At 39.7% G+C, this 26,816-nt stretch overlaps 1 protein-coding gene across 1 annotated transcript in view; it reads right to left on the bottom strand.

Annotated features, from left to right (window-relative positions):
- Nucleotides 1-26,816, bottom strand: part of ADCY2 (adenylate cyclase 2) — a gene marked incomplete at its 3' end in the record, with an annotated part of 224,900 nt that overhangs the window by 9,094 nt on the left and 188,990 nt on the right. The window contains exons 17-20 of the mRNA XM_081996352.1: nucleotides 22,397-22,516; nucleotides 15,177-15,361; nucleotides 13,550-13,634; nucleotides 7,319-7,477 (exon numbers count right to left, since the gene is read on the bottom strand). Coding sequence (XP_081852478.1) covers nucleotides 7,319-7,477; nucleotides 13,550-13,634; nucleotides 15,177-15,361; nucleotides 22,397-22,516 — 549 coding nt within the window. The remainder of the gene's footprint in view (nucleotides 1-7,318; nucleotides 7,478-13,549; nucleotides 13,635-15,176; nucleotides 15,362-22,396; nucleotides 22,517-26,816) is intronic.

Raw genomic sequence — 26,816 nt, 5'->3', positions numbered from 1 at the left:
TATTAATATACTTATTAATAAGTTTCCTTATTAATATGCAGTGTCCTAGTTCTGAAAAGGGAGGCACTAAACTGGTTGGAATGCCTTAAGATGATGGTTGGGTATTTTTTGCATTTAGTTGTATTTATTAATTTTAAATGGTATATAAACCTATTCGTTAAAGAAAGTCAACATATACAGCTGAAAATATTTTAGTGATTTAAAGTTATCCTTTATTCCTCCTGAACATTAACTCCCTGAACACAAAATGTTCACTAATCTATTAGATAGGGCCCATTTCTGAGGGGGTCCCATTTCTTCACACCTAGAGCATTTGGTCTGGCTTCCATGGCTGAAACTGTATTTTGCAAAACAGTATCTAATTTATTATTATCTGTTTGCGTTACTGTAATAACTAGAAAACTGAACCAAAACCACAAACCCGACACACTACAAATGCATAATGTAACACAATCCTGATAGTTCCTAATCTAAAATTACAGGATGCCTAATAGGACAAAACAATTGTCATTTCTTTTCCATAACAAGGAGCTGAGACACAGGGAAAGAAGTCATCTGAGCTACAACTTATTTATGTCAGATTCTCCACTGCCTTCTGTGACCACTGAAATGAGAGCACCTCGGCTCCACTGGAAGCTTCTGGTACTAAAACTGACCATGTCCACCCCCCTTCAGCTTCCTCTTCACTGCCCTTAAACGTTAGAATAACTCTTATTTCAGGACAAATTCACATCCTGAAAAAAGGAATGAAACAGTATTTATTAAACTACTACTTTAAAAAATATTAGTGTCTATATACAAAGGTAATAAAATATTATTAAAATTACAGCAATAAAAGATGATGTATTTGACTGTAAAGTCAAATTCTGTTCAGGTTATTATTTGAGTAAAACAAGGATTTCAATACTCATGTGAATCAGGTGAATAGGATTTGTACTGTGATTTGAAGAAGCATCAGATATTATTTTCCTTTTTACTTAGTGAAGGTTCTTTTTTGTAATTTCACTGGCAGTGTCTTTCTTCTAGGAAGAATGTGGTGTGTCAGACATCTGTGTACAGACATAGTGAATCTCTATTGGTGACGTATAACTGAAAAATAGCAGAACTGTGGGAAAACTGCCTCATCCCGGAAGAGGTGTGAGGGAAGTGTCTGGGAAAGCATGAAAACAACAGCAGACAGGGAGGAACACAGGCAGCTGGAGGAGGGAGATGATTTTTAACAACGTTTCTCTGCCCCTTTATTTTCTAAGGATTCCGTAACCAGCACCACTGAAGCTCTACCATGTCTCTGTGCAGTGGGGATGGAATATATCGTTGCAACTCACCATTATTATTTTGTATTGTTATAGCTGAGCTGGTTGAAGTCACCCACCTGTACCTGACATCCAGCTTACAGCCATATATACAAAAGCAGTATCTCTTTAAAGTGATCTCATTGTGCAAAAGAAAAGCAACTAAACAAAACATCCCAGCTGATGAGTGCATTGTCAGATCACTACTAAACTTCAAAGGAGTTCTGGATCTCTGTTGTCCTCTTGCCGAAAGAATTTTTCATGAAGAACCAATATTGTGATAATATTTTTCTGCCATCTATTTTATCCATCTCTATAAACACCTGCTTAATGAATTTAATCCATATAATAAAGTAATCAAACGGTGAGGAGAGGGAACCCCTCTGGCTGGATGACATCAACTGAATTTAGGCAATTTAAGCACCTGATTTAAATATTTAATTTGAGACCACAGTCATCCTCTGTGTCCTATATTGTCAGTGCAGCAGATGTGCCTATCTAGAAGGTCACTTTAATGCCAAATGGGCAGAATCACCTCAAATGACGTTCCTCTCTCTCAGTTATGGAAAAAAAAGGCTAGAGGTAATTTTCCTAATGTAGGCACTCGAGTGCCTGAAACTATACAGGATGACTCTAAGAGATTCAGAAGCTCAGGCCCAAAATGACCTCTCTTTGCTCCAGTATCTCACACTTAAAACCAGGTCCACTCTGTTACTCCAGTGACATACGCTGGTGGCTGTCTTGAGTATGTATGCACCCTAGACTTGGTGCAGATATACTCAAATTAGCTTGAAATTAGTTAAGTGAAGCAGTAGAAGAAGATTAACAGGCTCACTCCTCAAATGTTTAGCTTTTGTAGTTTGCATTTTGCTTCACATCTACCTACTTCAAATTTACCTCAGGCATGCCTACACTGAAGCTACAGTAACATTTGCATACAAATACACTAAAAAGTTAAGATCTGATGTGCTGAGTGCTTTTAATAAGCAAGTTAGCAGAATAGGTACAGGTATTACATTCTGTGGTTAACTCAGCTTTCCTTCTAGTTCCTCAAGTCACCTTCCCTGTAACTTGATTTCAATTCTGGGTGAAGGAATTCAGGCCACACACATGGTGCTGGCTATTAAAAGAGGTCTGCATCAAAAATATAGGGCCTTGGTAATACAGAAAGGAAAATTCACAGTGTTCTATGAAAGACTGGAGGGAGATACAAGAGTATTTATAGCAGAATGTAGAAAGTTAATATTCAAAACATGGATTATTACACACATTTTTGAAAACTGACCTGACAAAAGAAATAAGTTGTATACATCTGTGATCAAATATTTCTAAAAAAATAAATTTTTGTTCATACTCCTACCAGCTTGAAAAATCTGGTAAGTTAAATCCAGACAAATTATTATGTGACAAGGTCAAATGTATGAGGTTTAACAAGGCCAAGTGCCGGGTCCTGCACTTGGGTCACAACAACCCCATGCAACGCTACAGGCTTGGGGAGGAGTGGCTGGAGAGCTGCCTGGCAGAAAAGGACCTGGGGGTGCTGGTTGACAGCCGGCTGAACATGAGCCAGCAGTGTGCCCAGGTGTCCAAGAAGGCCAACAGTGTCCTGGCCTGTATCGGAAATAGTGTGGCCAGCAGGAGTAGGGAAGTGATCGTGCCCCTGTACTCGGCACTGGTGAGGCCACACCTTGAATCCTGTGTTCAGTTTTGGTCCCCTCACTACAAGAAGGACATTGAGGTGCTGGAGCGTGTCCAGAGAAGGGCAACGAAGCTGGTGAGGGGTCTGAAGAACAAGACCTCTCCTGAAAGGAGGTTCTAGTGAGGTTACTCCCAAGTAACTAGCTATAGGACAAGAGGAAATGGCCTCAAGTTGCGCCAGGGGAGGTTTAGACCAGATATTAGGAAAAATTTCTTTATTGAGGAGTAAAGTTTCTGTTTCCTGTTTCCAAGCATTGGCACAGGCTGCTCACGGAGGTGGTGGAGTCACCATCACTGGAGGTGTTCAAAAAACGTGTAGATGTGGCATTTTGGGACATGGTTTAGTGGGCATGGTGGTGTTGGGTTGATGGTTGGATTTGATGATCTTAGAGGTCTTTTCCAACCTTAATGATTCCATGATTCTATGATTTAAATTAATATTAATACACAATTCTATTGTCCTAGGGATTCTGTTAATTAGTAAAAATAGTTTTAATTTACCAGAAAAACATTAGATAGCTGTTCTATTTGCTTTATTGAATCCTGCTGATTTTGCATCCTGAGAATGTAAAACGTGCCAGAATTACACTACTGATGAGACACTGGCTGTAAAGTTTGTGAACAGACAAAATCTAGGCACAGAGGTGATACTGGGACAGTGCCATATCTGAAATAGTTCATGGAAACTAATGCCATGTAAAGGTTTATTTGCGAATGTAACTTCAAGTCATAAGAATACACGTCCGTTAGGAGCTACAACTGAACCCTTACAGGAAAAGACACCAACTATGCAGTGCTGCAGGCATATGATATTACTGAATAGTATGAAGCAGAGGTGGTAGAAGATGGATTCATTTTACCACCTCATAATACAGGAACCAGAAGATAAACAGGACATTTAAAAGTAGAATAAGGAAAAATATTTTAGATAAGAGATATATAAATATGTATGTCATTGCTATTCAACAACATGAAAGACAAGAGCTTAGAGGGTTAAAAACCTCAAAGCTTATGTGAATACTAGAAAAATGAATAACTAGGAAGCGTATAAAAAGCACCTGCAGAAGCAAAATATGCCCTTATATTTACAGGTAGAAGCAGAATGGTGAATAGCACTTTAATCTTCAGCTGCTCCTCGAACTTTTGCTGAAGTATCTAACACTGGGTACTGCCTGGGCCCTGCAATTGACTGGACTACTGGGGGGTGGCAACTCCTGTCTTACTATGGTTGCCACTGAAAAAAAGGCTGTCTCACAGATACTAAGCATGAAGCCCTAATTAGCTATTAGGAAGTGCCTTTGCTGCCTTCCCTGAAAGCAGAAGCGTTGCCCAGAACAAATCGTGGCAACTTGCACAATGCACAGGCATCAGGAAGAGAAATATGACTGAGCACAAGGCAGGAGACGCAAATAAAGCGCTGCTGTGACACAGGAAGGTGAGTGAGCTTTATGCTGTTGGCTCTCCACTCACCCAGTGCAGGGACAACCAACCTGTAAGAAAGGGTTACATGCCTGAGTGATACAATTACACAAATTGGCACAAATCTTTTTCTATAACCAGTTACCACTCCTTCGTCTCCTCCACATCAAAAATAAATGAACGCTAGTATGTGAACACTTGCCATACGCTGAAGCTCAGCAACAATATCCCATTTCTCTTCTGTCCTCTGTAATACTGGGGCAATATCCATCCCCACTAATGCTTTACAGCATAGTACCAGCATGGAGACAACAACAAATGGCACTGCTTATAACCAGATGAGTAGTAATTGTGGCTGTCACAATAAATGTCAGCTAATTTTAAGGAGGCATTTCCAGTTAGTTTACTTTGATTGTTCATAATAATAAAGGCTGTAGCAATAGGGTGTCTTAATTTTCCTATGAGTACTTCTTTTGAAACAGTATTCTCCAAAATGTTTAATCACAAAATTAAATGTAACACCATTCCAGGAAGGGGCAGCTTTGCTTCTTTCAACAAAAATAAAATAAAATAATCCTGTCTTCTGCAGTCAATCCTCCCCACCCCTCTTTTCTTCCCCTTTTTTTCCCTTTGATAACATTTGAATTTCTGCTGGTTGGCTTTCCTTACTGTCCCCTCTTCTTCTCCAGTTCCTGGAGATCTTCTTGGGATGGAGGAGGCAAACCAATCCCATTCTACCTCTTGGAAGTGTATGGCGGCCACCTTCTCTGAGGCAGAATTTCTGCTCTAATTAGGGTTCTGGCTCCATCCGGTACCTAATGAAACAGGATTCCTATTGCTCAGTAATGTGCTTGCCAGTTAGCTTGCAGTACAAAAGCTCCTGAGCACTTTTTACTAATAGGGGATCTGGATGCTAACAGCATAAAGGAAAAGGCTGCACAAGCCAGGTGCAGATGTGTTTAATCCTGGCCCCATTTCCTGCTTTTCATTTTATAGTTGTTCCTATCTTTCTCTCTCTCAACTGGAAAGTGCCCTGATTGGTACCCAGCGTGCAGGCTATAAGCAGAAACCCAGTTCCGGATGTTCTGGTAATGCAAACAAACCTTTGTTACAGTTTGCTCTGGAGTAACTTTGCTTTTACCATATCATCATTAGTCAATGTGTATCCTGTTACAAAATGACCTTTGCTGGTTGTCTAAAAGTACAGTCCCACTACTCCCAGTTAGCATTCATTTACTCATTTTTCCCCTTTCATTCCTCCTGCCTGTTCTTCAGCAGCATACTTTGTCTTCCCTTTTGTCCATATAGCTGCATGCATAAAATTCTAAGAGAAGTAGTATTCTGAAACAGACTATTCATCCACTAGGTTTTCATCTTGAAATCTGGTTTAAGCAGAAAAGAATATACATAACACCATATTAACATGAATATTTGCAACTAAGCAAAACGCAGACAAATTTCAATTCACTATCTCTTGACCTAAATATCCATAAAAAAAAACAAAAGCTTGATCTGTCCTAACATATTCTTAGGTGTATACACATACACACATACAGAATGTCCTTTAAGGCTCAACACATCCTTGCTGACATTGAAACAAATCTGAAGACATGACAGATGTGGATATTCCTGGACATTTCCAGGGATTTGAAAGGTTCTGCCCTCTTTGAAAACTGTGTTTAAAGGTAAAACAAGAAACAACAGAAGATTTCTTTTTTTTTTTTTTAAATGGATGCCACTAAACTCATGTCAAATCATTTTTACTTCTGCTGACATGATAGATTGGAGAGCTCAGCACATTACAATTTCTGTTCTTCACTAAATTTACTAAAGCTCATTCCAACCTAAGAATCTTGAGGGGTGACAATATAAATCCAGTTGCCAAAACAAAGGTGAACAGATGGTGTTACTCTGCTGGGGAGCTGAGATGGAATAGCACATAAATGAGAAAGCAATCTCCTGATGGTTTGCTGTGTTTAATGCCTGAACTGAGAACTGGGGCTGAGCCAACGTGGCTTCCAGCCAAGGTCTTCACTGCATTCAAAGGAACCCCACAGCAGTTTTCATTTGACATTAGCTACCAAATGAATATTTGCAGGTAGTATTAAAGTACTGATATAAAGCACTGATTAGTACGGCTTAATGCAAACTACAGTGAAAGGGAAGACATTATCTTTTTTGACTCAGGAGATGGAAAATTAATCCCTAAAGGTGCCCTCTCCCCTCTTTTGTCGGTTTTAGAACAATCATTTGGTATGCACAAGTAATTCAAACTATTGCATTTAAGATGTCCAGAACTGCTACTCTTTTATTTTTTAATCCTTTTTTGTTTTATTAAAACTGTAAAGCAATATTAGGAGCAGATCTAATTTCCACCTAAGTCAACAGGGGTCTTCTGTTTGACTTTTCTGGTGCTTGGATTAGGTCCACAAGCAGCAAGTAAATAGCCAATTCAGTGTTCAGAACCTCTTTCCAGAATTAACGTAGCCACGGTTTCAGGGAAAAGGTTAATTTTCACTCCAGTAAGCAAGGTGTCCAGTCACCAGAAGAAAATTCAGAACCTGGATGCAGCTCCACTCTGATCACAAAGGAAAAAGTATCTGAATGCACAGGATTTAAATTTAAAACCGTGTTGATTCAACCACCCCCTTCTTCCTCCTCCCCCTTTTCTAGCCCCCTTCAAAAGGCAAAGTGCATTGCCACTTAAGATAATTTCACATTTTTTACTTCAAGGTACTAAGGTGCACTCAGTGCTGTAAAGCAAGCCTTTCAGGTAGGTTAACAGGGAATGAAAGTGACTGTAAATCTATAATCTAGCTGCATGAACCTACTGTTCAAATCAGCATTATGTGGTATTTCTAGGATATGCTGCTTTTTTGCAGAGAAGAGGATATAGAGAGATGGCTAACCTCATTCTTCAGGTTCCTTGCCAAGAAGTGTTCAGCTACGTGGGCTGGAAGCACATTCTCCAGAAGTACCCGATTTAGGTTCTCCATGGTTTCAATCTCCTCCCGCTCTTTTTTGAACTTGTTCTTCCACAGGAAGTCTAACCTACAGTAATATTCATTCTGTTACAAGAGGACACAGAGGTAAAGAAACAATAGGCATCTTGTCCTGCTGGAGTACAGGTTTAAGAGACAAAATAAGCACAATACACCACCCCTGCAAGGCTATTATTTGGCCACTCATGTACAAATCCAGATCCCACAGAAATCACAACCCAAGTACACACACTGTGATATACATTTCATCAAACTTATAAGCTCCTCCCCCTAAAAAAAGGTCTGTAAAAAGGTCCAGGGAAAAAACAAAAGTTGCAAGGTGCCTTAAACAATGGTAGATTTATTTATTTACTCTCAGGCTTTAGTAGAAATTCATTCCAGAAATCAAACACTGTTACGGAAACAATTTACAGTTTTGCAAGTTAATATGATGTTTTATTTATCTGAAGTGTAGAATTTCACTTACAGTAATCGCATTTCAGGAAGACCTTAACTTTTACCAACTTGAACTTATGTCATGCAATCAGCTTGGTAAAAAGGGGGCAGTACATGCAAAACCAGCGTATTGATATAATATGCCTTCAGTTTATCAAATCATTATCAGATTATCAAAAATGGCCCAGTCAGTTGGGCCAACACAGTTTTGGTTTTGTCGTTTTGGGGTTTTTTTGTTTTGTTTTTGCACTGCTTTCCATAATACTTTATCCTTCTTTTCTTTTTGTCCCAGAGTTTTCGTAATTGTTTTTGAACATCCCCAACAATAACAATAACTGGAACTATATGGAAATGTATAACATTATTATTGGAGTATTATCCAGTATTTTTGGAGATCTGATTTCATTAAAAAGATGTTGAAAAATGAATAAAAATGCATTATTGTGGAGCACTCCTTTTCAATATTGTCAATGTTTTGTCATAGCTTCTATGGCATTATTTCTACAGTAAAGCTTCCACTGGCCTATCTCATTTGTGCTGATATAAATCAAGAGCTATTTCAATGCAGGCCAATGGTTTAACGCTATCATGCAGCCTCAGTGAAGACTATATTATTAACCAGTAGAACATGATTATGATGATAACTTTATTATAGAAAAACCTAGAAATGCTATCTAGTATTATTAACAGTCAGTAAGCATTCACATCAAAATGAGAGTAGTCCTTCTGATTGGACAGCGGCTGTCACAGCTGAAAATGATTCATAGATATTTGGTTGAGATCACAGCCAAAGCTAGAGTAGAAAGTTGAAATGAGATGGTATTAAAATGATTTGGCAAGGTTTTAAATATGTATATTATATATACATATATATTGTATATTTATACATCTAAGCTCTCCACATAGATGATAAATTCAAATGCCACCAACTGCATTCATGCAGAAAAATATCCAGTAAAAACCTGGATGTCAAAATTATTTGCATATATTGACAAAAGTAAACTGGATGCTTGGCAGAAAACTGAAATTAGGTATCCATATATTGTATCAATTTGTATTGAAAAGAAAAAGTGATAGATAAGCTGAAGTCTTCAAAAAGATATGTTTCTTCTTTAAGAGCTAATATTAAACAGATAATTTATTCACTGCTTTATTATTTATTGAATGAAAATTAGGCTGCCACAAAAAATAGCAAAGAGAATTCAGAAATTAAAAAAAAAAAATTTATTCTACAGTTTGCTTTGAAATTAAAAAAAGCCAAGATACCATATTTCAAAATGCCTATTCAGACTTTTAAATAAGTCAAAAAAGCACTACCTTGGTTAAAACTTACTTTAAAACATGGGGTTTTTTTGTTTGTGTGATCTAGCCAACTTAGTATACATGTTGTTAAAGATCCTGCTCAATCTCTGTAGCCTTGCAACTGTATGCAAACTAAGGTTGTTTCCTACTTTACGTGTTATCTCCAGAACCTTTTCAACATACCAGAATAAAAGTATCTCAGAATTGCTCTTATATATCTGCAGGCACAATATCCTTGAGATACAACATTTCCCTTTTTCACCTTATGCTGCTTTACTTGACAGCACTTCCGAGTGAGTGAGCATAGTGGACCAGCCAGGGTGGCATGAAGGACCCTGTGCTCCTCCAGGCACCACAGAGCCATTGGCTTCCTCCAGGACAAGAGACTACCATGTATCTGTGCAAGGCAATGCAACGCAACGCAACCCCAGAGGTTCAAATCAGTGGTAACTTCTTGGGCAAAAGCAGTTAAGTGCAACAAGAACTGATTCATGTGTCATTGATTGCACAGAGATTTATCTATATTTTTATCTATATAGGCTTTACCTTATTTTATTTATCTATATTTACCTATATTTATCTTATTTATAGTTCTCTATATAGGGTTTATCTATATTTTTAAATCCTAATGGGACACACACCTGAGCCTGTTTTCAATATCTGCCTGAGTGAGGCAACGAACTAATTCTCCTCACTGAAAGAATGTCACACAGAAAGTCAAGATAAGCATCTCAAGAGTAGCTGCCTATGTCTACAGTCAGGGGAGATGAATGCTATGACATTCAGCAAAGGGGAAGCAAAGGCAGCACTAAAGCAGATAAGATCACTAGAAATTAAACCTGGGTTTTCATTCAGTTAAGGGAGCTAAGGAGATTCCACCTCACAGCCGTTAGTTACAGACAGCAAATCTGAGAAACTGTCTCAACATGCAGCATCAGCAGAAAATGTCTTGTCCGACATTCGATCTTCCTGATCAATAGGAAGGCATCCGCTTGAGAGTAACCAAAATGCAAAGCTGCTGGTCTGAAACTTGTGGTGGATAGACTGATTATTCAAAACAGCCACAGTGTCAGAGAGCTGACAAGTGGTAAGAATGTAATGCAAATCTTTGGAAAAGAACGGGGGTGACCCTGGGAACAATAGAACAAGGTACTCTGGGAAAAAACTATGCTAAGGAAAAGAGCTATTTAGACATATTAGCTAAAGCTGATACAATGGGGAAGTGTTGACATCTCTTCTGTAAACATGCCTCCATCTGTTATGAAGAAGTCAATGGGCATGTGAATAGGAGTGAAGTTTGAAATGTTTTCTTTAAATTCTTTCAGAAGAGGCTCTTGAAAAGAGTACATTATCTAAGAAGAGAAGGATCCTCTCACAGAATAAAAGCTCACTAAAAAACAGAACAGAGACTACAAATAAACAATTTTCATGGCTGAGGGAAGTTGCCATAAACATCTGGGTGGTAAAACAGCCAATAAAGTTCAGCGTGGATAAACACAATATAATCAATCATGGGAAAAACAAAATATTCACCTTGCCTACAGAGTAAAGGGATAGTATAATTTTAGGTACGGATGAGACAGGAATTCACAGGCTATGTCAATACTGGTAATTCAAACTGGGCCGTAAGAGAGACAATGCTCAATAGTGTTTAAACGTGAGCACACTCCTTACACAGTCTGGCCCATACCAGTCTGCATTCTCCTGGGCAAAGCCTGGGCAGGGTGCAAGAGTCACCATTCTCAACATATCGTCTGCCTGCTGCCAGCCTATTTTCAAATAACTCTAGCGGCATGCATGCAGAATGAAATGCATTACTTGATCTCAGTGTCAGGGAATGGTTGTAGCCTACACTGGCGTGACTGTCAAAAAAAAAAGCAGTTCTACTTTCTCCATCTCACTTTTGGCTGCTCACTCCCAACCTATGCTCATTCTTTTGGTAGAAGCATTGCTGCAGCCACACCATAAAACCAAATCAGGAAATAGATCTGGCTGAAAACCAACCATTTTTCTAGGGTTAATTTTTAAGCTAGATCATTTCCCTATTTTGGGCCACCATACAGCTCCACAGGCAGCTGTGCTGGTACAAATGAGGAGGTACAAGGATAAGAATGAGTAGCTGAGGGAAGGCCTACTTCTTTCAGTATGGACGCTGGTAGTGCAGCTGAAAGTATTAGCTGAACCTGAGAATTAAGTTCATATAACATGTAACTAGGTCTCCTTCTCTTCATCCCCATTCAGCCAGAGACACACATTCACCCTCCTGCTTTTGCACGAGGACAGACATCTCTCTGACCAGTGGTGAGCAGGTTCACAGACCTAGGCTTGTAGGAACGCATTCATTTTTTGTTTAGATGAACCTTCTAGTTACTCTGGGGACAGAGGAGCACCAATACCAGCTCAAGGGAAATGGAAAGACCACCTTTTCATCAGTGGCTATTATCTTTAGCATTGTTAAAATAATCAGAAATTAAGAGAAAAGACACCTTGTCATCTGCAAAGTAGAAAAATAGCAATAGCAAACAGAGAAATTACTTGTATGTTATCCTCTATGGAAGAAGGCTAAGGAAGAATTTTACTCTGCCTACACTGCCAAGATGGCTCAACAGCGTTCTGCAAGCGCCACTCAATGAAAGTAGCAAGCAGAAAGTTTAAAAACAAACAAGAAGACAGACACTTTCACATGATTTTTTATCAAATTGTGAAATTCATTATCAGAAAATGTTGGGAAGACCAGGAAGATAAAATGGGTTAAAAAGGGATCAGTCAGTCTAACAGAAAGCAGAGAAACCAATCTATTGCTATTAAACATTGCCACAGAAATGCTGACTGGCAGAAGGTGGGAAGCACAGGTCTCTGGAAGGGTCGCGCTATGCAGGTTCATTTCCTCCCCTATTGCTTTCCCAAGCATTTGCTACCAGTCAGTATCACTAACAGTAACTTAAAATGGCAGGTCTTATCCCAGATATGTATTAAAATTAATTCATAATGTTTTCTAGTTATCATTTAGACTTTGCTTGAGAGTGTTTGAAAACAGAGGTTTTTTTCTTCTTTTTTAAGGGAGAATAAACTAGCAGAAAAATCAATGGCAACAGACTGAAGAGCCACAAACAAGTTCTATCACAACAAGGATCCTGGACCTACAGCTCTGAAAACAAAGACTTTTTCCATTACAGGATCATTTTTCAGTTGGTGTGACATGGAACAACACAGACACACTTGTTGTTTTATGCAAAACAAGCTTTCTTGTTGACGTGACTGAACCCGCAAAGAAATACTCTCCTTGCCCAGTGAAGATGACGTTCCTTCTCTCCTTTTTTCTTGGTGTTGCACCCACCGCCTCCAGCTGACACCTTGGTTGACAGGGACTAAAGGTTCTCAGCTGGTGCAATGAAGTACTTATCCCTCTTTCTGAGTGGAAGTAGCTGTGTTCCAGCCCCATTCTCTGCTAGCATCATCAAATGAGCAAACTCTAGTACAGTGATGGCAGCAAGGCAGATGAAGAATGTTATTTCTAACTCAAGAAAGGTGTTCCCCACTACAGCAAATACTGGAGAAGCTGCCAGATAAGAATTTTTTTGTCTAGTAAGCTGCAGGGCCTGCTTGGCAATTAAATGACAGTTATTATGTTTTGGGGACCTGTAGTGTAAAGTAGTGATTTAAAGACAGTATGGGATAAGATCCTTCCCAAGGCTGGTACAGACTGTTCATGAGGTTTCGCATGGATCGCCTCTTCCATCTCAGAGTCCCGTCTTGTGTGCTGCATCGTTCCTGGCACAACAGGCTGGAATTGGCAGCTTTTAGCCATGGATCATGGACAGATCCAAGGATTTGGAGAGAGAACTGCCCTTGCACCTGCCCTCAACTTCGCAGAGAGTAAGATCACCGATACCACGTTTGCACTGAAAAAGCACAACTGGGTAATAGAAAGAGTAGCTTCCTGTTGGGTCATAGTTTTAGTGCAACTGTGGCCTCAGCATGTGGTACACTTCTGTGTGCATGCTACATTGTTTCTGTGTCTGAATCAAACGGTAATAACTGTGAAGAAAATAGCTTGTAATTAAGCAACTAGGGAGACAGCAGATGGATGCAGACAGATGGGAGCACGCTAGGAAGCTATGAGACAATATTGGTCAGCGTGACAAGCAATAGTCACAGCACGCTATCAGAATAACATCTACAGTCTCAATGCCAGTTAATTGGTGAGTTTTAAGGGCATACTGGATGGTAATAAAGAAAAGAGCTTTTTAGATGCTTCTGACACTCCTTTGCAAGGGTGTGGGGCAGAATGGAATCAAGTGTTTGTCAGAAAATCTATAAAACGTTTGAGAAGGTGAGAGGCTGCACGTGGAGGCTGGCATTGTGTCCTCTGGTGCAGGTGAAGAGAAGTGTGCATCTTACCTGTCTACCCAAAACCAGTAATGTGACGAAGAATATAAACAAAGAAATTGAGCCCATGGACTTCAGGTCTTTCAGTATTCCTGGCCTATAAAATAAAAACATAAGTAAAGCAAGCTGCTCAAAAGTTAAAACAAAATTACTTTAGCACAAGAATAAGACCACAATTTATACGACTTTCTGGTATGTAAACTAAGACCATGTAAATATGATATGCTTTATTATTTGATGAAATATTATTATTTCCATTACGTAGCTTTAATTCTTTCTACTACATTCTGTGCAAATGCACCTACATTTTGTAGTCCAGTAACATGATGAGGATTTAGCAAAAATAATATCCTTGTTTGCTTACAGATGGAGAGCACTTGGTGCTTATTCTATACAGGCAGATTAAAAAGAGATTTTTAATGTTATAACACTACTTCTATAATGGAGAGCTTGCCCATATCCAATGAATGTGAAGAAACAGAAACTAAAGCACTTAACTCCCAAGATGCCTTTTCACCTCAGAATTACAGGAGGCACAAACTAGATCTTGTACAGAGTTTATTAAAAACTGCTTTGGGAAAAGACCCTAGAGGTAATGGGAAACAGTTCACACTAGCATTCTCCCACTGACGTGGCTGAAGGAAGAACCTTGGTGAGAAATTTAGGAAGGAAAATACCAACAGACACACAGCTTGACTGGCAAAATCAAGGCTGCCAAGAAGCACACGCTAAATGTAACCTGTCACATGGTTTTCCACCCCATCACGGAGATATCCTTTCCACTTATGCAATGGAAACATAAAGACCTGGGTTTGTTTATTTAATCTTTAGATTTAAAAGCAAATAAAATATACACTTAAAAAAAAAAATCCAAATCTTTTTCCATTGTTGCCTCTGTGTCCTAAAGAGCCCAAGCAGTTTACTGCACAGGAAAAAGGATACTCAAACTTTATTCCAATTATTCTGTTTTTCTGTTGTGGCACATGCACTGCACACTCAGTCTACACAGAAGAGAATCACCTCTTTGTTTTGAAAATGATGTAGAAAGTACAAGTGTCCAAAATTTTTTTTACACAGCAATACTTAGAATTAGAGTCATAATTTTGATCTTATATATTATCACCTATAACAACGATTTCAGCAGTATCATTGAAAATTTAACATACCAATTTGCAAGCACAGCAAAAATATCCAAACTGTTGGTCTACTAAGTCTTTCAATAGCTAAGACTGCATTTGTAAAGTTTTAAGACAATGTATTAGTTCTGAGGAAGTTGATTTTCTTTGGCTTGCCGCAAATATGCTTTAACAGCCTTAATTATGTTCAACCTTAGGCCTTAACAACCTCAGTGATGACTTCTTCCTAATGTCGTTTATTAAAAAAATGCAAATTAAACCATACTCTATTTCCTATAATATGTGATTTAAACACCTTGCCCAGACTTGTTTATTTTATTCTAATGCTCTGAGGTGTGACATTAAATCATATACTAACTGCATCATGACAATGATTTTAAATTATGACTTGTAGATTTTATAGCCAAACACATAGAAAAAAAAATCTCTTCCATGACATAAGAACTGCTATAGGTAGTATTTAATTTCTATTAATTTCAGAAGGACTGGAGTTATTCACCTACCTTCTAAGAGGTGCCATTGCATACATAAATTTGCTGTAGTCATCCAGCATGGGCCCATGAGTGTGCAGAAGGATAACATTGTAGCCCACCAATGCAATCAACATTATCACCATTTTCAACTCATAATTTATCCTCAGGAAAACAGAACAGGAAATGAGCCCTAATATGCAGCTGTATATAAAATACTGTCAAACAAAAATCAAATGGAAAATATTTAGAATGTGGCTCTTGAGGAGGAAATCATACATAATAAAATGCTCAGGCTAGTTTAAAACACAAATTATTGACCGACCACTTAAGCATGGCATCTATCACAACCTGGGACATTATGGTTTACAGACAGTCAACAACAACCAAATGTTGGTATTTCATAAAATAGACCCTTTTTCTTATTAAGCTCCAATTCACCCAAAACTCAATAGAATCCAGATTATGCTCCTAATTTATGCTCCCTAATTTTCACCTTTGTCACTTTTGATTTACTCATTTGCAGTAGCGAGGAGTGCCTATTTGCAGGACACCACTGCTGGTGTTGAAGACTAACACAAGAGCCTAGTGCCAGCAGACTGACAAAAGATTTATTCCTGTTCCACTGTACAGTTTTCACTCATGCTTGAGTTCAGTAACTATGCTGTATGTACTACTAGCATACGGGTCAAGGTAAAATGATCTGAAAACAGGTAAAAGGGTTTTTTTTAAAAAAAAACAAGGTAAAAGACCTGAAAATAACAATTTCATTGCCTATATTTGCAGTATTTATAAATTGATGCAATACACAGTTGTTAAGAACCTCATAGACATACAATTTTACAAACTCTAAAAATAAAGCTGATATGAAGAACATAAAGTTACTAACATGGCCTATGCATAATATAAATATAAAATTGAGTTATGACTACATAAGAACACATCCAATTGTTAAAAAAAGCCTTTTCTTTCCTACGTCATATTTATCAACTAAAAATATGTATGGTTGAAGTTAAATTCTTGTAAAAATATTTTCTCTGGATACTTTCTGGAAATTGATTAGGGCATCAAAATTAATGCTAAAACAGGAATAATACATTGTCACTAGAATCATTATCTCAGTCCTTAACATACAGCACCTTTGCCAAAGACGCTTCCTGCAAATTACAGTCCTGCACCTTGTAGGGAAGTTATCTTTTCTGAAACTACAAAGCGTTCTATTTCTAGATACGCTATTTTCAGACTACTGTTGACTTGTTGATGGCAGTACTTTTGACGGAACCTGAATCACTGCATACTAATTTTGGAGGATCACTAAGAATAATAATTTTCACAGTACCCATCAGACAGAATTGATCTGCCATTTGAATCTCTGCCGTTACTGTACTTTGCTTGCTGATCTGCTTGAAATAAGAAATTGAAAGAACTGCTGTTCAGAAGCACCAAAAATAAAACTTCTCTGATGGCTGCATTCCACAGGAGGTCACACTCCAAATTCAGTGTTACATAAAAGTAGCAGCATCCATTTTTCACTCTGTAAGGCATTCTGCTTGTGAAATCAGTTTTCCAAAAAAGAAACAAGCAAACGAAAGGCAGTCTTGAATCCCCAGCTAGATGCAGTTTGACTAAGATCAAGAAACTTCCAAGTGGAATACAGTCTCTGTTAGTGTTCCATAAGGAATACATAAACTAGATTGAAAATTTCAGCTAAGATTTCAGACAAGGGTGGATGGATTGGAGAAGAATGGCACAGCCACACATTTAAGAATACAGACTCCAATATCGTGTATTGCAATGCAAGATTCCAGTAAGCAACAAGCAGATCTGGAAATGAGTCTGTAGGCAACTCTGCTTGAACAGCCACACCAGGTTATAAAGTTGGTTTTTTTAAATGCCACCTTAAATAAATGGTTTTCCAACTGTATCTTATATATATATTCAAGGCTATTGTTTCCGAGTGCTCAAAACTGCAAATGCATTTTTCAATTCCTGTGAAAGGAACTGAAATTTCATCCTTTCAATAACAGACTTTGCAAATTTGAGTAGACAAAGTATTGTAGATTGAAACCTTCTCTAATCATTTCAGCTTTTCAGACTAATGCAAAAGGGCTTGAAAAAAAATTAGAAGAAGAACTGCAAGACAAAATGCTTTGAAAGATACACTGCAGAGGAACAAAGGTAACTGGAATTCTAGATAGCTTCTCAGGAGGTTTCATGCAACTACAAAGCAAGCAAGAGACTGGAAAACAGTAACAATCTGGTGAAGGAACAGTCAGAGTAGCCATACAGAAAATCTGGTCTGGTGGAATTACTGTCGTATGTACAGCATGAGAGCTCTGGTCTTTGTCAAAGCACAAAAACTGCAAGCTGTCAGACAAATGGCAGCCTGTCTGGTGAGCCACGCAGTCTGCTCTCAGTTCATCAAATTAACATGGACTTTCCTACAGAAGAATTAATGCCCAGCTGCAAAAAAATTACAGCTTTCATGTGCAGGTATACTGGGCTTGATTCTTAAGTGAAGACCCTTTTCAGGCTTGTTCATCCTACACCTCTGTACAACCTATTGATGAATAAAAAGGGCTCAGACTACACAGGCATTGAGACGTTTTCCAGGGCAAAGAACTGCAGTGATACCAATCCTTAATAGTGACCCTGACTGAAAGATCATAGAATTATAGGCTCACTTAGGTTGGAAAGGACCTTTAAGATCATTGAGTCCAACCTTGAACCTAACACTGCCAAGTCCACCACTAAACCATGTCCCTAAGCAGCACATCATTTAAGTACCTGCAGGGATGGTGGTACTCAGCCACTTTCCTGGGCAGCCTATTCCTATGCTTGGTACCCTTTTAGAGCGGAATTTTTTCCTAATATCCAGTCAAAACCTCCCCTGGCACAACTTGAGGCCGTTTTCTCTTGTCCTATCGCTTGTTACTTGGGAGAAGAGACCTACAACCTCCTTTCAGGTACTTGTAGAGAGCGATAAGGTCTCCCCTGGAGCCTCCTTTTCTCCAGACTAAACAACCCCCGTTCCCTCAGCTGCTCCTCATAAGACTTGTGCTTTAGCCCTTTCACCAGCTTCGTTGCTCTTCTTTGGAAAAGCAACACAGAGGAGTTAGCAATCCATGTAGGAGTGAAGCTGAGCTGGCGCAGGTCCACGCACATCCCTTGGCCATGGGATAGCCTCAGCCAGCTCAGCCAACTTACTGTGACCAAGGAGTCTGCAGGCAGCTCCCACTTGGCAGTGGCAGTTATGGCACCTGTGTGGCCTCAACTTTATCTCACAGTGCAGCAGCAAGTTCTCATGGACATTGTTTTTGTCTGACAGCAGAAATCACGAGTAGAAATGTTTCCTTTTAAGAAAGTCCTTTAAGAGCTCAAAAAGAGGAAAATGCTGGGTAACCTCTCCATGGATGGAATCTGCACCACATGGCATCCCTGAGTGGAGGACTAACCAATGCTGCACAATTCAGCGTTCCCAGCATCTGAAAGGATGTAACTCCATCTACCCTCTTTTTGCTTCCTGTGCTAGCTCCAATAAATGGTATTTTAACCAATACCTTAGAGAGTCTGAGTGCCTTTCTCACTGGGATCACAGGCTCAGTGCCTTGTATTAGTGCACTACACCCTTAGGACCTTATCTCCAGCCCAGTGCATTTGGTCTCTTCTGTTAAAATTTAAGACCTACAGTTCTGTGGTTAGAAAGATCTTTTCCAGATTCTACTCCAATATGTCTATGGTGAAAAATTTGAGAAGAAAGTAATTTTTGGAATTCCCTAGTCAAATAAAGTGTCTTCCAAAACTGCATCTTTCAGAAGTCAGTATTATGACTTCTATTTATTTAACATGTGGAGGTGGCAGCACTGGTACCACACTGGATTTTATCACAGGAAATGATATGCACGACTTGAAATCTCCCAGGCCTAGGTTCTATTATATGAAAACTACAGAAGCATCATAGCAAAACTAAACAATAACTAAACACAAGCAAAGTCCCTAAAACTTACTGTGTAATCTTTCCTAAGAGCAAGAAAGCAAGCAATACAACTCAGGAAAGTTATTTTGGGGGATGGAGGAGAGGGAGAATCAATTAGTTTGCTTCAAAATGAACTAAATTCTTTTGGGGCTGAGATAATTAAAAAACCTCTTATTCGCTCATTTTAGATGACATAGTCAATAGATTTGTCAGGTCCACTATCATAAATCACAGAAAGTCTATCTGCATGACCAAATCTTAAAGCTAACGCACAGATTCAAAAGATTGAACTTTTAATTTAAGGAAACAAACATTTGTCAGCTTAAGAATTCAGTAACTCATTCAGTAAAGGGAGAATAATTTTATTTCCAGATTTAAAAAAAATTAAAAATCAAAAGTAGTAACTCAAAGAGAATTTGTAGCTTTTTCAAGCTAGAAGTTATGCAGTGCCTGAGGATGAAATGATGTGCATTTGAGCGCTCTTTAATTAAAAAAGTGAGGGAAAAAATGTTAAAAAACTCAGGCCAATGTAGCCCTTTCATTTGTTGTTATCAGAAGTGACATTTTAAAATTATTTTTGTGCCTATTTATCAAATACAAAGTTTCTTTGATGAAAGAATGCATTTTAATGGTTTAATTTATAAACCACTAATTTTTAGAAATGTGCTAGTGAAGGGCTGACAAACATCTTAGGTATACATGGGAAAACAAAGGAAAAGGACACACAAGGATCTTTTTTTAAGAACAGCAGATTGAATCTTAATAATAAGTGTAATTTATGAATGTATAAGTATAATTTCATTCGGTGTCGTGATGATGTTATTTTGATTTTGGTGTGGGGAATTCTTTTTTGTTTTGGTGGTGGAGGAGTGGCTGCCGGGGTGGCTTCTGTGAGGAGCTGCCAGAAGCTTCCCCTGTGCCCGACAGAGCCAGTGCCAGCGGCTCCAAGAGGGACCCACCGCTGGCCAAGGCCGAGCCCATCAGCGACGGTGGCAGCGCCTCTGGGGTGACGGGGTTAAGGAGGGGAAACACCCGGCAACAGCAACTGCAGCCGGAGAGAGGAGTGAGAAGGTGTGGGAGCAGCAGCCCTGCAGCCCCCCCGGCCAGGGCAGCAGGAGGGGCAGGAGGGGCTCCAGGCGCCGGAGCAGAGAGTCCCCGGCAGCCCCTGGGGAAGGGCCTGGTGAGGCCGGCTGTGCCCCGGCAGCCATGGAGCTCCACGGGGGAGCAGATCCCCACCCGCACCCGGGGAGGGCCCCACGCCGCAGCAGGGGGGTGCCCGAAGGAGGCCGTGACCCCGTGGGCAGCCCGCGCTGGAGCCGGCTCCTGGCAGGGCCTGTGGCCCCGTGGGGAGAGGAGCCCCGGCTGGAGCAGGGGTGCGGGCAGGACTTGTGGCCCCGCGGGGACCCAGGCTGGAGCCGTCTGTTCCTGAAGGACGGCACCCGTGGGAGGACCCAGGCTGGAGCAGCTCGTGAAGAACTGCGGCCCCTGGGAAGGACCCACGTTGGAGAAGTTCATGGAGGACTGTCTCCCGTGGGAGGGACCCCAGGCTGGAGCAGGGCAGAGTGTGAGGAGCCTCCCCTGAGGAGGAAGGAGCGGCAGAGACAGCGTGTGAAGAACTGACCACAATCCCCATTCCCCGTCCCCCTGCGCCGCTCGGGGGGAGGAGGGAGAGAAATCGGGAAGGAAGTTGGCCTGGGAAGAAGGGAGGGGTGGGGGGAAGGTGTTCTAAGATTTGGTCTTATTTCTCATTACCCTGATCTCATTTTAATTGATAGTAAACCAAATTAATTTACCCCAGTTGAGTCTGTTTTGCCTGTGACGATACCTGCTGAACGCTCTCTCCCTGTCCTTATCTCAACTCATAAGCTTCTTGTTACATTCTCTCTCCGCTGTCCAGCTGAAGTGGGGAGGGATAGAGTGGCTTTGGTGGGCACCTGGCATCTAGCCAAGGTCAACCCACCACACAACTCTATCCTTCAGACGTTTGTTGGAGAACTTGCTGGTAAAAAAGAAAACAAAATACCTTTCAAGATGTTCACAACTATAGCAAGGAATATAAAAAAACCTGACTATTAGAAAACCTGCTAAGTAAGAAAGAAAACAAATATAAAAAAGCATTGGAACAATTTATTTCTATGTGCTTGTGACTGTGAACATATGCAGAGGCTGGGAGAAGGATTGCATCATTTCTTTGACAACAAGGATAACTTGATGTCAGGGCCAAAAGAAGATGTAGGCACCTATCCTTTTTTTAGCTAAGTTTGAAAATGAGAAACAGGCTCTGCTGTCACTCTTTCAGGGAGATGCTGAAAGTTTGTAAGTGCTGCACTTCTCACCACAATTGCTTTTCTAGGAGAGCTCTATACATAATTAACATCTTGCTTTTGTGTGTGCCTAGGATTGTTTAGCTTGACATAGTGAATAGCTGTTTCATGGAAAATATATTGTGTGGAAATCAGCACACACCATTCTGGTACTGGTCTCATCAATTCTGCATAGAAATAAAATAATCTCCCTTCTCTTGCTGCCTCCTGCTTATTCATCCAAAGGCTATTGACCTATTTTGGCACAATATACAGCTTATGTTCAACTGTGGGTCTTTTGTAATCCCTTTAAGAGTCATCACTCTCTAGGATACAGATCCCATTTTTTGCAGGAATATCCTTCCCCCTTCTTCGTGCATTGTGCCGCTGTGCTTTTGTTCACACTAAGACATCGTCTTCAAATCAGTTCACACTTTTAAACAGTTTATATCGGGGTACATGACTGTTGTATTTCCCCCCTCTCTTCCCACCTCTTAATCAAATATGCAATGACAGAAGTGTGACAATCACAGATTTCACATTTACTGCCAGGCGAGCAAGGAAGGTGGTGAATATTTTCAGGTCTACCACTGGTCCTTGTGAAGCCTGTCTGCAGATTGACCTGGTTTTCTCACCGACAGTGATGTGGAGCTTTTGGTGCACAGTCTGCTTTGCAGTCGCTGTGTGTTCTGACATCTCGTAACACCCATTTGTTGGCATGGGTGAGCTACGTCTCTTAGCTATCAGACCGCTTCTGCCTTTTAACCTGACATTCATTAAAGCCTCTACTTTCAGAAGTACGAACCTCCTTTAACTTCCCGCTTCCTTCAAATGCAGTTGCAGGTGACTGAAAAAAAAATCAAGCTTTTGTGGCAGTCTTAAAAACTGGTGGGTGTTTAACTTCAAGCAGATCTGGCAACAGTCAATTTAGTGTAATCATTGTAAACAAACAAAGAAATGTAAAATGAACTTACCGGTAGGAAAAAACAGTTGTTTTGTATACACCACCGTGTCTGATTACTCGAATTAGGAAAACTTGCATTTGATGAATTAAGGACTGAGGGAAAAGCTTTCACAGCATTATCCAGGAAAAACTAGAGAAAAACAACATACAATCCATTAGCTTGTCAGCTGTTTAAGGTCAAAATAGAGAAGAGAAATGGAGAAGCAGAGAAAGCGTTGCCAGTAATCATTTAACTTTGGTATTTCACTGCAAATTGAAATAGAAAAGGGAACATGACATCACTTGATTACTTGTTCCTGCATGCTCAGACAAAAACAACTTTGTTAACCTGCATCTGACACTCTCCATTTGAATTAAAGACTAAAGGCTCTTTGTTATGTCACTTTCATATATCAGAAGCTCACACACACAAGAGACAATGATGAAATAAATTCAATATGAATAAACCTCCTATTTAAACACAGGAAGAATTAAAGAAAGAATAAGAACTCTTTACTGAAGCTTATTTACACAGATGTAATCCTTCTCATAATAATGATGACGATAATATCAGTACTAAAGTTACTGAAACAGAAGAGTGGAACCCGTATCTCCTTGGGTCATCAAATTCAGCCAGTTGATGTCACAGGAAACCACCATCATATAGTACCCTTTGATGTATTGATTCAGTGCTTTCTTAATGAGTTAGATTTGACTACGTTAATTCCACTGCTTTGAATCTCGCCACTTAAACTGTTTCTAAGTTTAACCAGTATTAATGGCTAGTTCCCATGTGTTTTTTTTCCTTCTGATAATCTCATCCTTTAGCTTTCAGATATCTCCTTTTCTCTCCCTTGTATCTGCATTGCCAATGTTTAATGCCATCTCAGCCTTCGCTATGCTCAGCAATCTACGGTTTTCTAGTTTCTTCCCAGAAAATAAGCCCTTCATTCCCCTGATCATTCTAGTAGTCACTCTCTGTCATACCTCTTTCAATTCAACCTTCTGGGTGACCAAAACTGCAAACACGCTTCCCAGACTTTATCAGTGAGTCGCACAATAGCATTTGTACTAATTCTGCAGAAAATATGTTTTCATACATCCTAGAATGACAGCTCCTTTGTTCACAGTTACAAAACCTTAATAGCTCACCGTACCTCATGCAAGTGGGGCTCAGACAGATCATGACATCGTAGCAGCTTGACACATTGCTTCATATTGACATCATCCCAGCCACTAACATCATACTTAACAAATGTGAGGTAGTTTTCCTTCATTGGGACTCACTTAGGTAAATGCGGTTTATACTTACCATGAGGTAAGAGCAGTCACGTGGATGGTTATTGTGATTCAGCTGACTTGTCATTAAACCCACACAATTAACTAAAAACCTGAACTCATTGCACCTCCACCTGATGAGCTTCCAACTTGTATCAGAATTTCTTGTCACTGGTCTGTCACACCAACCATAATCTTGTGCTCTGTACTCCGAAATTTCCTCCTAGTTCTTTTACTCAAATCCTCAGCTGACTTCTTCCTTTCTAAAATCCCAAGCTTTCTCCCATAGATATTGTCTGTCACTTTTCTTTCATTAGCAAATTTCACAGTCCCTGTCATACACGGTACATAACAATCCACACCGGGCTGACCATTGCAGAGCCCCACAGGTTGCCTCCCTCTCACCTCTTGTTCTCTGCAGGTAGCCAGTTTGTAACCCACCTCTAAATTCTTTCCTCATCCCTGTCTTTACCTACTGCCCCAGAGAAAAACTGCTCAGTTTCACTCAGAGTAAGCAAATGAGGATCAAAATTGTTTATTGATTTACTAACACTAGATCGGTCAGCCACAGCTCTGTATAGCCAAATCTTGAAAACTTCCAAGGATGGAGACCCCACAATACAACATGTCCCAGCACTGTACTATATGCACAGTGACTTTTTTTTTTCTTTTTAAAGACTATCCAACCTCCCAAGCCACCACCCATAGTCAGTGCCCCTTGACATGTTTTATGGTGCTGCTGAGAAGAGTTTGAACCCACTATCTCTGTAACACCCCTTCAACAGAAGCAGGACCAGTTGTGGACTTGCGAAGGCGATCGATACACCACCAAGACTGCTTTAGAAGAAGTTGGCACTCACCTTGGTTTGTACAACTGCACTTTCAGGTTGTCTTCCTTCACTAACATGCTTCTCTGACTGTTCATGTGCAACTACACCTAGTTAACACACTAGCAGTGAACTGTATGTTCAACTTTAAGTATTTAATCCCTCTCCCTGCCCCCAACTATTTAAATTGACATTTTCCTCTTAATAGGTGTTGTTAACCAGGTTATCTTGCCAGGGATGGGTGAAGAGAGTCCCCACATCCCACTAACAGTATATTTACTTTTTTTGCAACTGTATTTAGTTTCAGAATCCCACCCCACGCATGTCCACAGCGCAAAAGATTATACACCATGAAGAACTCAAACACAATTATATTATATAAACATGTATGTGTATATATATTTTTATATATATTAATTTCTATTAAAGCATTTTAACTTTGGTTTTGAGCTTTGTACAGCGCATTTCTTGAGCTTTGCACAGGGCATTTATGACCTATAAATGTTACATGTATACACAGAATGCTATATGAAATGCGCTATATCTATAAATCCATAAATAAATATAGAAAGGAAAAAAAAGGATATGGAAATGTTGTCATCTCCCATGAGCCAAACAACACTTATTTCTGAATGATGTGTTTGTACTTGTCTTTCTTGTCTCTCATCAGTTATCTACATCTGCTATCATGCTTTGGAGATATATATTGTTCTTCAACATAGTATTTTTTTGTAAGAGACAGCTCAGTCCTACTAAGCAGTCACACCTACTCAAATGACTCAAACGAAAGCAATATTTTTTATGAATACCAATGTTTGCCAGGGAACATCTGAGCACACTACCATTAAATTCTCATTTTAACTTCATATATTCCAACAGCTTCTTCTTTTCTTGTGTTCGTATAATCTGCATTCTTCAGTTGTGAGGCAAAAAACTCACATGAAAATACCTGCTGTGCTGCTATTTCTTTCAATAGGAGCCATGCGGTGACAGACCCTCCTCCCACAACACGGGGTAAGCAGGTTTGGGCATCTCTCTTGTTATCTGACCAAGAATATGCAAAAGGCTACATAATACACATAAGTTTAGAACTTACTAAAAACAAAGCCAACTTTCTCACCAAGGTACTTTCAACTCTTCTGTACAATCCACAAGGCACCAGAACCAAGGCATCACAATGAACACAGCCCGATACCCTGTAAACATGGCCAAGCTGAATGGTTTGTATCTCACCTTACTAAGCAAGTGGGCTTGCTGATTTCCATGTCAATGTGCATAAAATAGCATCCTACTGAGAAGAAGGAAAGGTGGCAGAATTTAAATATTAAGTGCACTAATCAAATGCACACTGAATTAAACAATTATGGAATAAACAATAAAATGTGTAAAGTTTTAATAGTTACTATGTGAATGGGTTGACCCTGTGACACGTGGGAGGGAGAGAGCTGGGAAATACTCCTCCATTGAACTACAGAATCACAGAGTAAAAGGCAGAATTAATTCATTCAGGTGCCACAGATAGTTCAACTGTGGCCATCAACCTGTGGTAGCACAATGTCATGCAGTAGCCATCTGTAAAGACAAATATTAATATAATTTTTGGTGCAAAAAGAAGGTGTAGGCTGCCCTCAGGTGCCTTTTTGCACACCAGCAAGAAACCCTGCAGCCCAGAGGTAAGCTCTTTAGGAGGCAGGTGCTCCAGGATCAGCAGTTCCAGAGCAGAGCTGTGCTTAATCAATGGAAACAGATAAGCAGCAAAAACAAACGTCTGGCATGCTACCAAAAATGCAGCTCGATTGAATTTACAGCTTATGTTTAATCTGATCCCACCATTGTTTTCCTTATTACAAAAAATTACACTGGAAATGAACATGTGAAGAAGATAAAGAAAAGTAAAAAACTCATCTTTGTCACCATCCCTCTCTCTCCCCACTACTTCCTTGCCTCATATGAACATGCAACTATACTTTAAATTAATTTTCTGCCCTTTCAGAAGAGCTATGCAATCTCCTCAAGACACAATGGTCTACAGTTTTTACAATGCTATTGTAAACAAAATTGTTCATGTTTGTGCCCTACTCTTGTTCAGCACAAGGCAGAGAGAGAAGAGTACACTTTTAAGCATGGCAGAAGCATGCGAGTCTGCTCTCACAGGTTGAACTAGAGGATTTACATTTTTCTTAACACAAAAACAATGACACAATGATGCTTTTATTCACCATTATTCTTTTGTTCGAACTTCTAAGGCAAACATGCAGGACTCCTTTGCTTTTATTTTTTCTATCTGCTCTCCAAATATCCATGTGGCTTATGAAAACTTTCTACTCAAAATGCATATCACCACTT

The sequence above is a fragment of the Phaethon aethereus genome, assembly GCF_964289735.1.
Source record: "Phaethon aethereus genome assembly, chromosome: 2".
Taxonomy (NCBI): domain Eukaryota; kingdom Metazoa; phylum Chordata; class Aves; order Phaethontiformes; family Phaethontidae; genus Phaethon; species Phaethon aethereus.
This window is presented reverse-complemented; position numbering and strand designations above follow the sequence as displayed.